We start from the raw sequence: 12,860 nt of genomic DNA, 5'->3' as shown, positions 1-12,860 counted from the left end.
GCCACTGTCACCCACACTTACTGAAGTGAAGCATGGGCCCAGAGAGGCAGAGCTGCCGTAATTACCCATTAGCACTAGGCCACACCAGGACCAGAACCCAGGTCTCCTGGACGCCAGCCTCAAGCCTTTTCCACAACCCTTCTGTCTCCCTCTGAGGTCTCGGATACCCACTGTGGCCTAGATGGAAACCAACTGCACAACAAGAAACTGCTTCAAACATATTTATTACTATTTGTACAGACTCTTAACCCTACAAACACATGCTGGTGTAATGCGACAACGGCCTGGGTTCACGCCTCCGGCCAGGCTGGGCACCACTGTCCAGCAGGCACCAGTCTCAAGTGAGGCAGCTTTCTGAGGGGTTCCCAGGTGCAGCATCTCAGGACACCAGAAAGGAGAGGGGTGCAAGGAACGCCTGTGTGCACAAGTCTGTGCTGTGCTGGGGATGGGCTGCCACTTTATAAAGGTTTCACAGCCTGACTCTGATTTGGGAGCCCCAGAGATTACTCTAGGAAGATTAAGACATGATCAAGTATCTGTGAGACCATAGATAGGGACATGCCGGGTTTCTGTGGCTTGAACGCTTGGATGAGAGCCTCATTTTTTCAGTCACACAGTGGTAATGCAGAAAGGCATCAGGAGGCCTGGCCTGGTATTTAGAACTGAAGAAGTAGCCTGATCGCAGGCTACAGCTGTATCAAGTGCTCTGTGGTTTCCAGGTGGCTGTCGTAGTGACTCAGGAGTCCTTCAGTGTTTTCTCATTAACACCCTGTTCCATGGGTGGCGCTTCATATCTTTCAAAGCCCTTTCAATGTATCTGCAGATTTTCTTCTGGGCACTCTAGCTCACACCCCATCCCGCTCACCGGCGCTGGTTTAGACCGGTCAGGTTCTTGAGCTGATACAGGGAAGGAAACAGAATGATGAGGCCTTGCCCTGCCATTAGGACTCCAGTGGGAGAGACTGGGGTTTTCAAGGCGGCAGGCATGGCTAAGATCCACAGATCTGACATGCTAGGAGCCTGGGAATCAGCAATGTTTTTTAATGGCAGCAAAAAAAAAAAAAAAGAGATGGGGTACTGAGGATCAGAGACCGGGGCTGAATCACTGTCCGTATTAGGAGTTTTCTAGTTTAAAAGATTTGGGAACACTGACACATGTTTTAAGGGTCACAGGGCAGGACGGGGACGGGAGGAGGGCAGGGATGAGTGAGACAGTACTTACCGTCACTGCTGCACCCATGAGTCCTTGAACCAGTGCCTCTCCAGTGGACTTTACCTAGAAGGAGTCAGGGTCAGGCTCTCTTAAGCCCCCAGTACAAGCTCAAAGGTGAAACAGGTAAGACAAAAGCAGGGGTCGGGGGTGGAGGGGGGACTCATGAGGACCCTGTGGACTGGAGGAAGAGCCTATGATCACCACCACAAATGGCCCAAGTATGGCTCTTAGGGAAATGGCTGGCACACTCCCTGGGCAAGCCTTCAGGAGGAGGGGGGTGTGCCTAGTGAGGAGGCTTCCCAAATGGCTAGCCCCAACTACCTGCTTGGCAGTGTGGCCCATGTTCATTGCGTCGTTAATCCGGTTTTCCAGGAAGCGCCAAGTGTCCTCGAAGTCTGGGGACGAGTCCTGCATCATCACCAGCTCTGTCGTGTTGTAGATGCCAGCCAGCACAGCTCGGCGGGTATACCAGTTAAACTGCAAAGAAACCCACCCAGGAAGGTGGGTCACCACTACTGCTGTGGGCTGGGGAAGTCTGGGGGTTCCTACCCAAAGCCACGGGCACTAAGGGGTCCCTCCTGATCTCTTTTCCCCACAGATGCATTTGTTTCCCTGCAAGACATTGGTGTTCTCAAATTTGGCTGGGCAACAAAATTACTGGGAGATTAAAATGCAAGCTCCTGGGCCCAACTTCTCAGAGTTTAGAGTCAAGGGGTCTGAAGTAAGTGCAAGGAATCTGGACGTCTGATTAGCATCCCAGGCGATTTTGCTACAGGCATCCATTTTGAAGCCTGTGAAAAGACTGCGTCTTAGGCCGCCTAAATTCTGGGAGGTTGTCTGGTCAGCCAGTTATGACCAAACCGTGGTATGCTCCCCAGTAAAGTGAGGGCTGAGACAGGCCCACGGACAGATTCAGAACACCCAGGAGGAGCGAGGGGCTCCAGTCCCTCAGCCACTTCAGGCTGGCCCAGCAAATGGCTCTCTGGAGCACTAACTCAGCTGCTTTGTGTTTTATTCCTTTAATTTCTTTGCTAATTTCATTTTCCCACCAGCTCTGTTGGTGGTGTCCTCCGACATGGGGGAAGCTTATTAAGTCCTTTGTTAGAACTGTGGCAGGAGTAGCTCTTCGCCTCCCCAGCCTGGACTCCACAGAGCACCATTACATATTAACTTCTTTTATGAAGGTATACTTTTTATTTTTTAATTTCCTACCAGAAATATGACAGCATTAACAAGTCAGAAGCTATCCTGGTGCCTGTTTAAAGGCTAACTGATCTCTTGGCAAAGCAGGCCAGGAGGGGCTCAGGGGAGGGCGTTCCTTTTTAAGGCAACAGCGGCTCCATGGCGTTCTGTTCACTTTTTTAAAATCAGTCTCATGAGGGGCGCCTGGGTGGCTCGGGTGGCTCAGTCGGCTCAGTCGGTTGAGCATCCGACTTCAGCTCAGGTCATGATCTCACAGTCTGTGAGTTCGAGCCCTGCATCAGGCTCTGGGCTGACCGCTCAGAGCCTGGAGCCTGCCTCGGATTCTGTGTCTCCCTCTCTCTCTGCCCATTCCCTGCTCATGCTCTGTCTCTCTCTCAAAAATAAACATTAAAAAATTAAAAAAAAATAAAATCAGTCTCATGAAAGACACACACTGAGAAATCACATCGCAGAATGGGAGTCTTAGGAGACTGAGGGGAAATGATTATAAAACGGCAGCCTTGTCACCAGGCCCTCTGATGCTTGTGTCACCAGGAGGGGACAGAGGGAATAATCACTGGTTTGTGGCTCAAGCGTGCATCCTTGAATGAGGACGTAGATCCCACTATGGCTTGTTGAGGGAGCTTCCTCGTCCCTAGTCTCTCCTTTCCAAGACAGGAGTGGCACTGCAGGCCCACTGAAAGGCTCTGTGATCAAAGACCTTTCACAAACTTCCCGAAGAAATGCTTAACCCAAGCCTCTCCTGGTGTCCTGTGGGTTTGCAGAAAGCACTCACATCAGTGGACTGGTCCCCAGCGTAATGCCACATGTCATCCACCATACTGGTGATCAGGCTTAGGCTGGATGGGATGTTGTGCGGGAGCATGAGGATGCTGAGGGCCTGAGGAAAGAATGACAGAAACAGGTACTGCACACAGGGAACACAGAGCACAGGTGGATGGTGCGGCGCCTCGCCTCTCCACAGAGGTATGTGAGAGGGCCTGCCCACTCCCCTGCTGAGACCCACCATCTCCGCCCGGTTGGCGTGAGCTCCTGGCAGCTGACAACCCTGGCTACAGCTGATGGGAGCCAGGGGCGGCCCCTACCCTCAGCTGGCCCACTCAGGTTCTCCATCCCCGGCACGTGGACTTGGGAATGCAGGCAGCCGGAGGGTCTAGACTGGTCTAAGAGTACTGAGAGCAAGGATGGTGGAGGGCACCCCATTCTGTAACACGGAGGTAGAAGCAGAGCTAGGAGGAGGGTCTGGGGGTAGTTTCTAGGTCCAAATCCCTGGGCCCAGCAGCATTCCTGCCCTTGATGCCCCATGGCAACCTCACAATAAATTCCTCCCTGGGGTTTTGCTTAACTCAAGTTGGTTTCTGGTATCTGAAACCAAAAATCCTTCAACTAATACAAGCAATAGCACGACCCAGAGACGCTTCCTTAGCAGACATCGACTCTTGAGAGTACAAGGTCTTGTCGCTCTACCAACTCAAAACTCCACTGGCTGTGGCCTGCGGGAGCTGGGTCAGAGGCCCTGGCTCGGCTGGAAAAGTTTTTTCTTATCGAAGTAGCCCAGAAGAAAACGTGCTGAGTCAGAAGGCAGTCAGAGCCCAATACACACACTTCCACTGCTTTGACTGCAAGGTGGAATGAATCAGGCCAGAGGTCTGAAAATCCAGCGTGGCAAGCACAGGCAGGGGACAGGACTCCACTCTCGAGATACTCCCTCCGCAGGCGGCCTGGGGTTAGGTGCACCGCTGCTGTTCCAAGGTCTGTCAACTGACTGATGGGCGCTATTGCTCAGTAGTGGGCGGAGGACACTAGATGATCCCTGCTGCCCTCTCATTCCTGATGTGCTTGGACTCCATTTTCTTAACTAAGAGAACGGCCCACACTGTGATATGCTTTGAAACAGGAAAAAGGAAGCTTCAGGAAAGGGGACAAAAAAGCCTTGGAACGAATACTCCAATTTTCAAGCATCACATCGCCAACTGGAAAAGACATCCCAGTCCTCTGAGATCCAGGACACGACAGGCCTGTTAATGACGATGGCCAATAAAATCTCATTTTCTAATCTCCTCCATGGATTCCTCCTCACTGAAGACCTGGTAGCACACTCAGGCCACCAGGAGCCAACACGATGTGACCCAGTACGCAAGCCACTCACACTTCTAGGAACTGAGACCCAGATGGCTCAGTTACTCCCTCTGGCACGCCCAAGACCGCACTCCCTAGCTCTACCAAGTGCACGGAGAATCCCCAGGTCTGTGCGGATTAATGAGCCAGCTTCTGAAGACTGTGCAGGGTCCTCCGAGTGCCAGGTGCTGAGAACTAAGAACACGAATGCATTGGTGCCCTGTAGCCTAGATATGGACTCTGTACCCGGGGCCAGTGCTCAATGTACGGAATCAGCATTCTCAGTCTGGTTTCCACTGCGTCCCTCAGGAACTGGTCTGTCTTCCTCTTCCTGGAAGAGGGAAAAGAAAAGAGTGGGTCTCTGGGTCAAAGGCATGGGCTCGGGGCTATCCTGCTTACTCGGCGCTAGGGAGGAGGGTCCCACCAGCTCCTGATGCTGGCCTGACTACAGCTGTCACAGAGAGGCAGCTGTGTTCCAGTCCCCTCAAAGCAGCGGGGCTGCTCAATGCTCCTCTCTTTCGGCTCTGCCTGGATTGGCCTCCCGAGACTGTTAGTGGGGCCTGAGCCCCCTGATCCTTAACTGCCACCCTGAGCAAAAATGCCACAGGACTTACTCGGCCTGGCCCAGCTGTACCAGCTTCTGCTCCTCTTCCAGCACATGAGTGAGCCGAGCATTGCACTGGGTCACAAAATGCAGTACCAGCTCACTGCCGTCATTCCCAAACATGCTGGCTGCTGCAGTGGAGAGACCCAGAGACTACAAAAGGAGACAGAGAAAACAGAAAAGTGGCAGACAAATGTAGTGGACATGTGTTGTCTGTTCCTCACCAGCACCTCTTTTTCCAGTAACAGCAGCTTGATTTTTTAATGGGATAACCCTATTCTTCACCCCTGGTCCGTGTGATTTGGGTAAAGCTGACCAGCAATCCTCCATCCTCCATCAACCCTTTGGTGTATTTTTTTTTTTTTTTTCTTTTTTGAGAGAGAGGGCGTGAGTGAGGGGCAGAAAGAAAGAGAATCTCATGAGGGGCGGAGAGAGAAGGTGGGGGGGAGAGAGAGAGAGAATATCCCACACAGGTTCTACACTGTCAGCACTCACCTGAAGCAGGGCTCATGAGCCAGCTCATGACCTGAGCCGAAGTCAGATGCTTAACCAACTGAGCCACCCAGGCACCCCCTTTGGTGTGCTGTAAAGCCTGAGATCCAGACTTGGATAACTGGAGCTCACAGTGACTAGCTCAGGCACATGCACATGACCAAATCCAGGCCCTAAGAGGCCAACTCTGGACTTTTGCTAGTGCTCATGGAAAAGAAGTGCTCTCTTTCCACTGGGGCTGCTGAACCATTTTTAGTCCTGTGTGGGAAGCCCCTGCTGGGAATGAAGCTCACAGAGAGGAAAGCAAAGCAGACAGGATGGAGAGACAATTCCCAGCAGCACAAAGGAGCTACTTCCAGACTTTTGTTATTAAATGAGTCTGAACACACCCTTGCCTGCTCCAGCCAATCAGAATTGAGCTCTGACACTTGTAACCCAGAGTCCTAATATAAAAAAGGGGGCTGGGAAGAGCACTCAGCTCTTCCTCACCAATTCACTTAACCTAAACCTCTTGGAAATTAGGCCTCTATGTTGTAAAAAAAAAAAACAAACAAAAAAACAAAAAACAAAACAAAAAGCAAAAAAACCCCAAAAACCAAAAAACATTTTTCTTTTTTTTTAAATAAATATTTATTAATTTTTAAAATATATTCTTTTTTTAATGTTTATTTATTTTTTTGAGAGAGAGAGACAGAGCATGAGTGGGGGGGAGGGGCTGAGAGAAGGAGACACAGAATCCAAAGCAGGGGCTCAAACTCACGAACCATAAGATCATGACCTGAGCTGAAGTCAGACGCTTAACCGACTGAGCCACCCAGGCGCCCCACATGTTTATTCATTTTTGAGAGAGACAGAGAGAGAAGGGGAGGGGCAGAGAGAGGGGACAGAGGATCTGAAGCAGACTCTGCACTGACAGCAGAGAGCCTGACGCAGGACTTTAACTCACAAACCATGAGATCATGACCTGAGCTGAAGTTGATGCTTAACTGACTGAGCCACCCAGGCGCCCCAAATGCTTATTCATTTTCGAGAGAGCAAGTGAGCAAGGGGGGCAGGGGCAGAGAGAGAGGGGGGCAGAGGATCTGAAGCGGGCTCTGCACTGACAGCAGAAAGCCTGATGCAGGACTTGAACTCACAAACCATGAGATTGTGACCTGAGCTGAAGTCGGACGCTCAACTGAGCCACCCAGGGGCCCCAAAACATTTTCTTTTATGAGTTGTTAAGGAGTTAACAATGCCATGATGGTCCTTTGCTCTTCCTGATACGTGGCAATCATCGAGCATCTACTGGAGGCAGAACTATGACAGCACCAGGGAGAGAGGGAAGGGAAGGAACAAAAAAAGTACTAACTATAAATCCCTCCAATTGGGAGTGGAGAAAGTGCCTCTGTTTTGGTGGAAGTTATAGAGGGCAATTTGGCAGTATTCACAACAGACTTGCACCCACATCAATACTAATGGCAACTGATGTTTACTGTGTCAGGCACCCTGCTAAGCACATGACACACACGATCTCACTGTGGCCTCGGCCACGTAGCAACTCCAGCTGGTGGGGGTTATCCTCACTCATTTTACAGATGAGGAAACTGAGGCTCAGAGCTCATCACCACCAGGCTATACTGGCTCTACTATGTATGTTAACAACACCCTCAAAAATATACACACTCAGGGCTCCTGGCTGGCTCAGACACAGCATGTGACTTTTGATCGTGAGTTCAAGCCCCACATTGAGTGTAGAGATGACTTAAATATTTGGAAAAAAAACATATTTTCTCTCTCTGGACCAGATGGGGAGTTATTGTCTCAGCCTCCACTTTGTGATGCAGGGGCCGTAGTCCACAAGCCACACTTCCAGCTCCATGTTAGGCTCTGCCCATCCCATCGCTGGAGGGAGACCGTGAGGCTAGAGGAGGAGGAAGGGTCCCTCTCCTTCCTGTGGACGTCCTGTCTGCTGGCGGCTCCGTGAGCATCTCCCCAGAAGCCGCCTTCACCCAGGGCAGCACTTCCCTCTGGTGGCCTGGCCCTGGCTGAGCCGGTCTGTACCCTTCCCAGAACCCAAAGAACTGGTTCCACTGAACCACCATCACGTTGGGTGCCAGCCCCAGGGGACCCTCTCTCTAAACTTAGAGACAGCATCACTGGCCAAGTAGCTCCTCCTCCTCACCTCCACAGGGACTCTCCTTCAAGCCTCCCATTTTAACAAGTCCAATTTTCCCCTTTGTCTCCTTAGCCCTGGAGATGGGAGATGGGAGCTAAACCCTGTGGCAACCTCCGTAATACCCTAAGGGCTTCTTTTTATCCTGCCACTTACCTGGTTACCAACTTTACACCCCATTCCCCCTTCACTGTATTAAGTTCTATTTGAATAACCGGTGTAGTTTCTGTTTGGTCTGATATACCACAAAATAGCAACTCCATTTCTCAAAATGCACTTAAATGTTGTACAAATAGGTTTAGAATACTAAAAAATTGGAAACAACCCAAATGTTTATCAATTGAAGTCAAGTAAATACAATGGGTATTATGCAGCCACTATGAATGAAGATATACACAGGACACAGTGAAGAAGACCAGTTACTGTAGACTAATGCAGTATAAGATTTTTCCAAACAGGGGCACCTGGGTGGCTCAGTCAGTTAAGCATCTGACTTTGGCTCAGGTCATGATCTCATGGTTTGTGGGTTCGAGCCCTGTATCGGCTCCGTGCTGACAGCTCAGAGCCTGGAGTCTGCTTTGGATTCTGTGTCTCCCTCTCTGCCCCTTCCCTGCTTGTGTTCTATCTCTCTCTCTCTCTCTCTCTCAAAAATTAATAGACATAAAAAAAAAAGTTCTAGGACTGTGAATATAGGTAGCTTTGATATATAGTGATTCCCTCCCTTTAAAAAAAAAAAAAAAAAGATTTTTCCAAACCATCCTGTTACATTTCTGTTCCACCACTTCCTGTAATAATTCTTTCTAACATTCTCTGCCACCCTCAAACCTTTGTCTCCTCTTACCCTTAACTTCAGGTTCATGAGACAACCACACCTACTTCACAGGGAACAGAAGCTGTCCCTTGGGAACTCCCTTAATATTCTAAAAACTAAACGTGTAGCTGTCTTCTCCAACCTCACCCCTATTACATCAAAGGCCAGTCCTCACACTCATTTCCCAGATCTCCTAATTCTTGCCTTGAAGGGGCTCTGGACTTCGGATCTTGCTTTCTCTCGTACCTGTACTTCACACTTGTTTCTGTCTGTGCTCTCGCCAGCATTCAAACACGCTCACCCTTCCATCCAATTTCCCCGCAAGCTTGGGGTGGGAGACGTGAATCTGGAACTCCTTTGCTTTCTGTTCTCGCTGTGCTCTCACAGGGCGGCATCTGGCTATGCTTGACAATTCTGTGCACCATGGCCTCCAGGTGAGCCAACGGCTTAATCTAAAGCAGCCATCTGTGCCAATGCAGGAGCAAACACCGTCAGTCTTACTGACAAAGCAAGGCGTGTTGGTCTCCTAGATGGTGCCCTCTTGCATTTTCAAACACCAGATTTCATCAATTTTAAGATGCACCTATTTTTTCATTTCATTTTATTTTTATGATTTTATTTTGAAGTAATTTCTATACCCAACGTGGGGCTGGAACTCACAACCCCAAGATCAAGAGTCACACATTCTACCAACTGAGCCAGCCAGATGCCCCCCTACTTTTTCATTTAAACATGCAGTGTGAATCATGCAATTGACAACATGTCCCAGTTTAATAGGTAGCATTTTTTCTTTTTTAGTGATGCATAAAATAATGGCACTTCTCACCCCACTGCTTAGAGTCAATGAAACATGGTAACTGTGATCATAGGCAACACCTATGCCTAAGGGGCTGCCTTTATAACCTAGCTCGCAAGAACCAACTCCATGGTATAATCTTTCTGTATTAAAAAAATAAAGCTATTTTTACCCTATTGGGAAAACACACCCTGCCCCAATCCTGTAGCAGTGAGGGGCTCTAAGCTGGGCCATAAGAAAGCATGACACCCTCTGCTTTGGCCGGTGTGACTCCCTCCCGGTCCCCATCCCCCCTCCTCCTATACACACCTGGGCTCCTTCCGCGATGGCCTCTGCTGTCCACCCGTGGGCAGGCACGAACTCCAGGGCTGCGGTCAGGATGCGGTGCTGCAGCTGCTCCTCGCTCTCATGGTCCTCCTCCTCCTCACCACCCTGATCTGTGTACCTGAGACCCAAACCCAACAGACACGTGGGGACGGAACCCAGCACACCTCATCTCACTGACGGCTGCCTGACATGCAAAATGAGCCTGACCGGAAACCGGAGGCTCTGGGCCTCCTCTAAGCGCACGTTGGGAAGACACTTACTTTTCACCAGTACTGATGTTTCAATGCCAACAGAACAAAAATTCTATCACCTTTCTCCTCTCATACAGTCACTGAGACAAGGGATCCCGTGAGTGAGGAGGTCATGTCATAGGAAGGCAAATGCTCCCATAGCCCCCTGGATTTCTCTGTTTACAGCCCTTAGCACACTGTTTCTTCATCTGTATTTGTACCAAATGATAACTCCATGAGGACAGGGACAACAGTTGTAGTATTCACAGGGCCTGGCACAAAGGAGATCCTCAGAACATATTTGCTGAATGGAAATGAGAAGCACTTTAATCAGGAGACCATAAAAATGATGGGAACACCCTAATTTCAGAGCTAGCAGAACATCTCAGTGGCAGAATTAAGAAGAAAAAATATCTAATGGAAACGTAAACTATTTTCACCTCCCTAGAGGCCAATTTGGTCCCACACATGTAACAAAATTTTAGATGTGCACCTGCTTTGATTCAATGCTCCCCCTGCTGAGAGAATCACACACTTGATCACATTTTTTATAGCAGTGAAGGAAATCTATTCATCAATAAAAGGTAGGTTAAATAAATTTAAATTGTTTTTAATGTTTATCCTTGAGAGAGTGAGAGCATGAATGGGGAAGGGTCAGAGAGAGAGGGAGACAGAGAATCCGAAGCAGGCTCCAGGCTACGAGCTGTCAGCACAGAGCCTGATATGGGGCTCAGACCTACCAACGGTGAGATCATGACCTGAGATGAAGTCGGACGCTTAACTGACAGAGCCATCCAGATGCCCCAAGATAGGTTAAATAAATTTTAATACTGCCATTTGCTGGCATAGTATGCAACCATGAAAATCATACAGACTGAGAAAACATTAAAAATGTACTATTGAGTGAAAAAACAGGTTCTGGAATGGTGTACAGTGTAATTAATCACTTACAGTATATAGATTTACGTATGGAGTATACTTAAAAAACATCAAAAAAGGACATTTGCAAAAACATTAGAGTTTTTTCAGGGTTTGTGATTTCTGGTAATTTTTGCTTTACTTTTATGAGCTTCTTTACTTTGATTAGATATTTTAGAGTGTACAGGCACAATTAAAATATAATAAAAAAGCAACAGTTTCCTTTCAAAGATAGCCTAGAAAATGATGGAAGGTGAAAAGGAGGATAAAGAGGAGAGAGGAAGGACAGACACACCCAAGCATGCAAAATGGCCAGAAATGGATGGACTGCGGTCCTGATACATACCTGGGGGGTGGACGAGAGGACTCTGGCTTCGGTTCTTCTGCTCTATGTGTCTCAGGATGTTGCTGAGAAAAAGACGGGGGAGGTTGTTGCTTCTGCTCATCTGAAGACTTTAGTTGCACAGCTGAAGCATGGAAGGCACGTGACACCAGGGCTGACTGGCAACGGGACACTGAAACAAGAACGGGGCTGGTCAGGCAGGAACACTTACCAGAGAAGACTCTTTGATGCCCCGAATGGCGTGAGGGATGGGGAGAGGAAAAGCAGGGCTGAGTCTACTCCAGAACCACTTATCCGAGTATTGAGTCCCAGACAAAAATCTTCGGTAAACTGGCAACCTTGACACATGATGTGGTGGCAAAAGCATGAGCCAGGGAACCGAAGACCTGGCCTCTGGCCTTTTGCTATCGTTTGTTCACTGTATGGTAATGGGCTTCGTCCCAATGAGCATGATTTTTAAATACACAAATTAAGGGGCGCCTGGGTGGCGCAGTCGGTTAAGCGTCCGACTTCAGCCAGGTCACGATCTTGCGGTCCGCGAGTTCGAGCCCCGCGTCGGGCTCTGGGCTGATGGCTCGGAGCCTGGAGCCTGTTTCCGATTCTGTGTCTCCCTCTCTCTCTGCCCCTCCCTCGTTCATGCTCTGTCTCTCTCTGTCCCAAAAATAAATAAATGTTGAAAAAAAAATAAATTAAAAAAAAAATTAAGAAAAAAAAATATGCAAATTAAGAGTAAGAATCTGTTTGCTCACTGGGAGTGTTGTGAAGCCCAATCAAAAAGTGAAAATGACCTGAAATTGCTACATATTTATATTATACCAAGAGCACTGGACTAGAAATGAGGCCTGAGTACTGATTCCTACAGTATTTATATGGTGTCTTCACACAGGTCACCAATCTCTATTTACTTACTCATTTAATTCATTTGAGCGAGAGAGACAGAGACAGAGTGAGTGGGGGAGAGTGGCAGGAGAGAGAGAGAATCTCAAGCAGGCTCCATGCTCAGGGCGGAGACCAACATGTGGCTCAATCCCATGACTGTAAGATCGTGACCTGAGCTGAAACCAAGAGTTGGATGGGATGGTCAATGGTCAACTGACTGAGCCACCCAGGCACCCCACAGGTGTGGGGTTTTTCTCATGCTGATGTTTTCTCATTGGCAACACCTGCAACACCTCATTTACTATGGGAAGGGCTTTGGAAAGTCCAGGCCCATACTCCTTTTTTTCTTTCCCAACATTTTATTATAGAAAATTTCATACAAGTTGAAAGAACTATGACATGAACACCTGTGTACCCACCACCTAGGTTCTACATATCTATCACACTCTCCCGTCATCAATCCATCTTATGTTTGATGCATGTTGTAGACCTCAGTATTCTTCAGCTCCACACATTCTGCGTGCATATCATTAACCAGAGTTCAATATTTACTGGTCTTTTACTGAGGTGGTAGTTATATACAATGAAATGCACAAATCTTAAATGTGCCAAATCTGAGTCCTGACAAAAGTGTACACTTGCATAACCTGAACCCCTAACGTGAAGAATATTATCATCACCCCAGAAAGCTTATGCTCCTCCCCAGTCATTCCCCCCCAACCTACACTGTTCTGAAATTTCCACCCTGTCCTGTCCTAGAATTTCATCTAA

The 12,860-nt window shown here is 48.6% G+C and overlaps 1 protein-coding gene across 1 annotated transcript in view; it reads right to left on the bottom strand.

Annotated features, from left to right (window-relative positions):
• Positions 1-208: 208 nt before the first annotated feature.
• COQ9 (coenzyme Q9) overlaps positions 209-12,860 on the bottom strand; it is a 14,408-nt gene continuing 1,756 nt past the window's right edge. The window contains exons 2-9 of the mRNA XM_043599280.1: positions 11,214-11,382; positions 9,702-9,837; positions 5,149-5,291; positions 4,781-4,865; positions 3,192-3,296; positions 1,535-1,690; positions 1,223-1,276; positions 209-897 (exon numbers count right to left, since the gene is read on the bottom strand). Of these exons, the coding sequence (XP_043455215.1) occupies positions 862-897; positions 1,223-1,276; positions 1,535-1,690; positions 3,192-3,296; positions 4,781-4,865; positions 5,149-5,291; positions 9,702-9,837; positions 11,214-11,382 (884 nt within the window). The 3' untranslated portion in view covers positions 209-861. The remainder of the gene's footprint in view (positions 898-1,222; positions 1,277-1,534; positions 1,691-3,191; positions 3,297-4,780; positions 4,866-5,148; positions 5,292-9,701; positions 9,838-11,213; positions 11,383-12,860) is intronic.

Source organism: Prionailurus bengalensis, chromosome E2 (assembly GCF_016509475.1).
Source record: "Prionailurus bengalensis isolate Pbe53 chromosome E2, Fcat_Pben_1.1_paternal_pri, whole genome shotgun sequence".
NCBI classification, from domain to species: Eukaryota; Metazoa; Chordata; class Mammalia; order Carnivora; family Felidae; genus Prionailurus; species Prionailurus bengalensis.
This window is presented reverse-complemented; position numbering and strand designations above follow the sequence as displayed.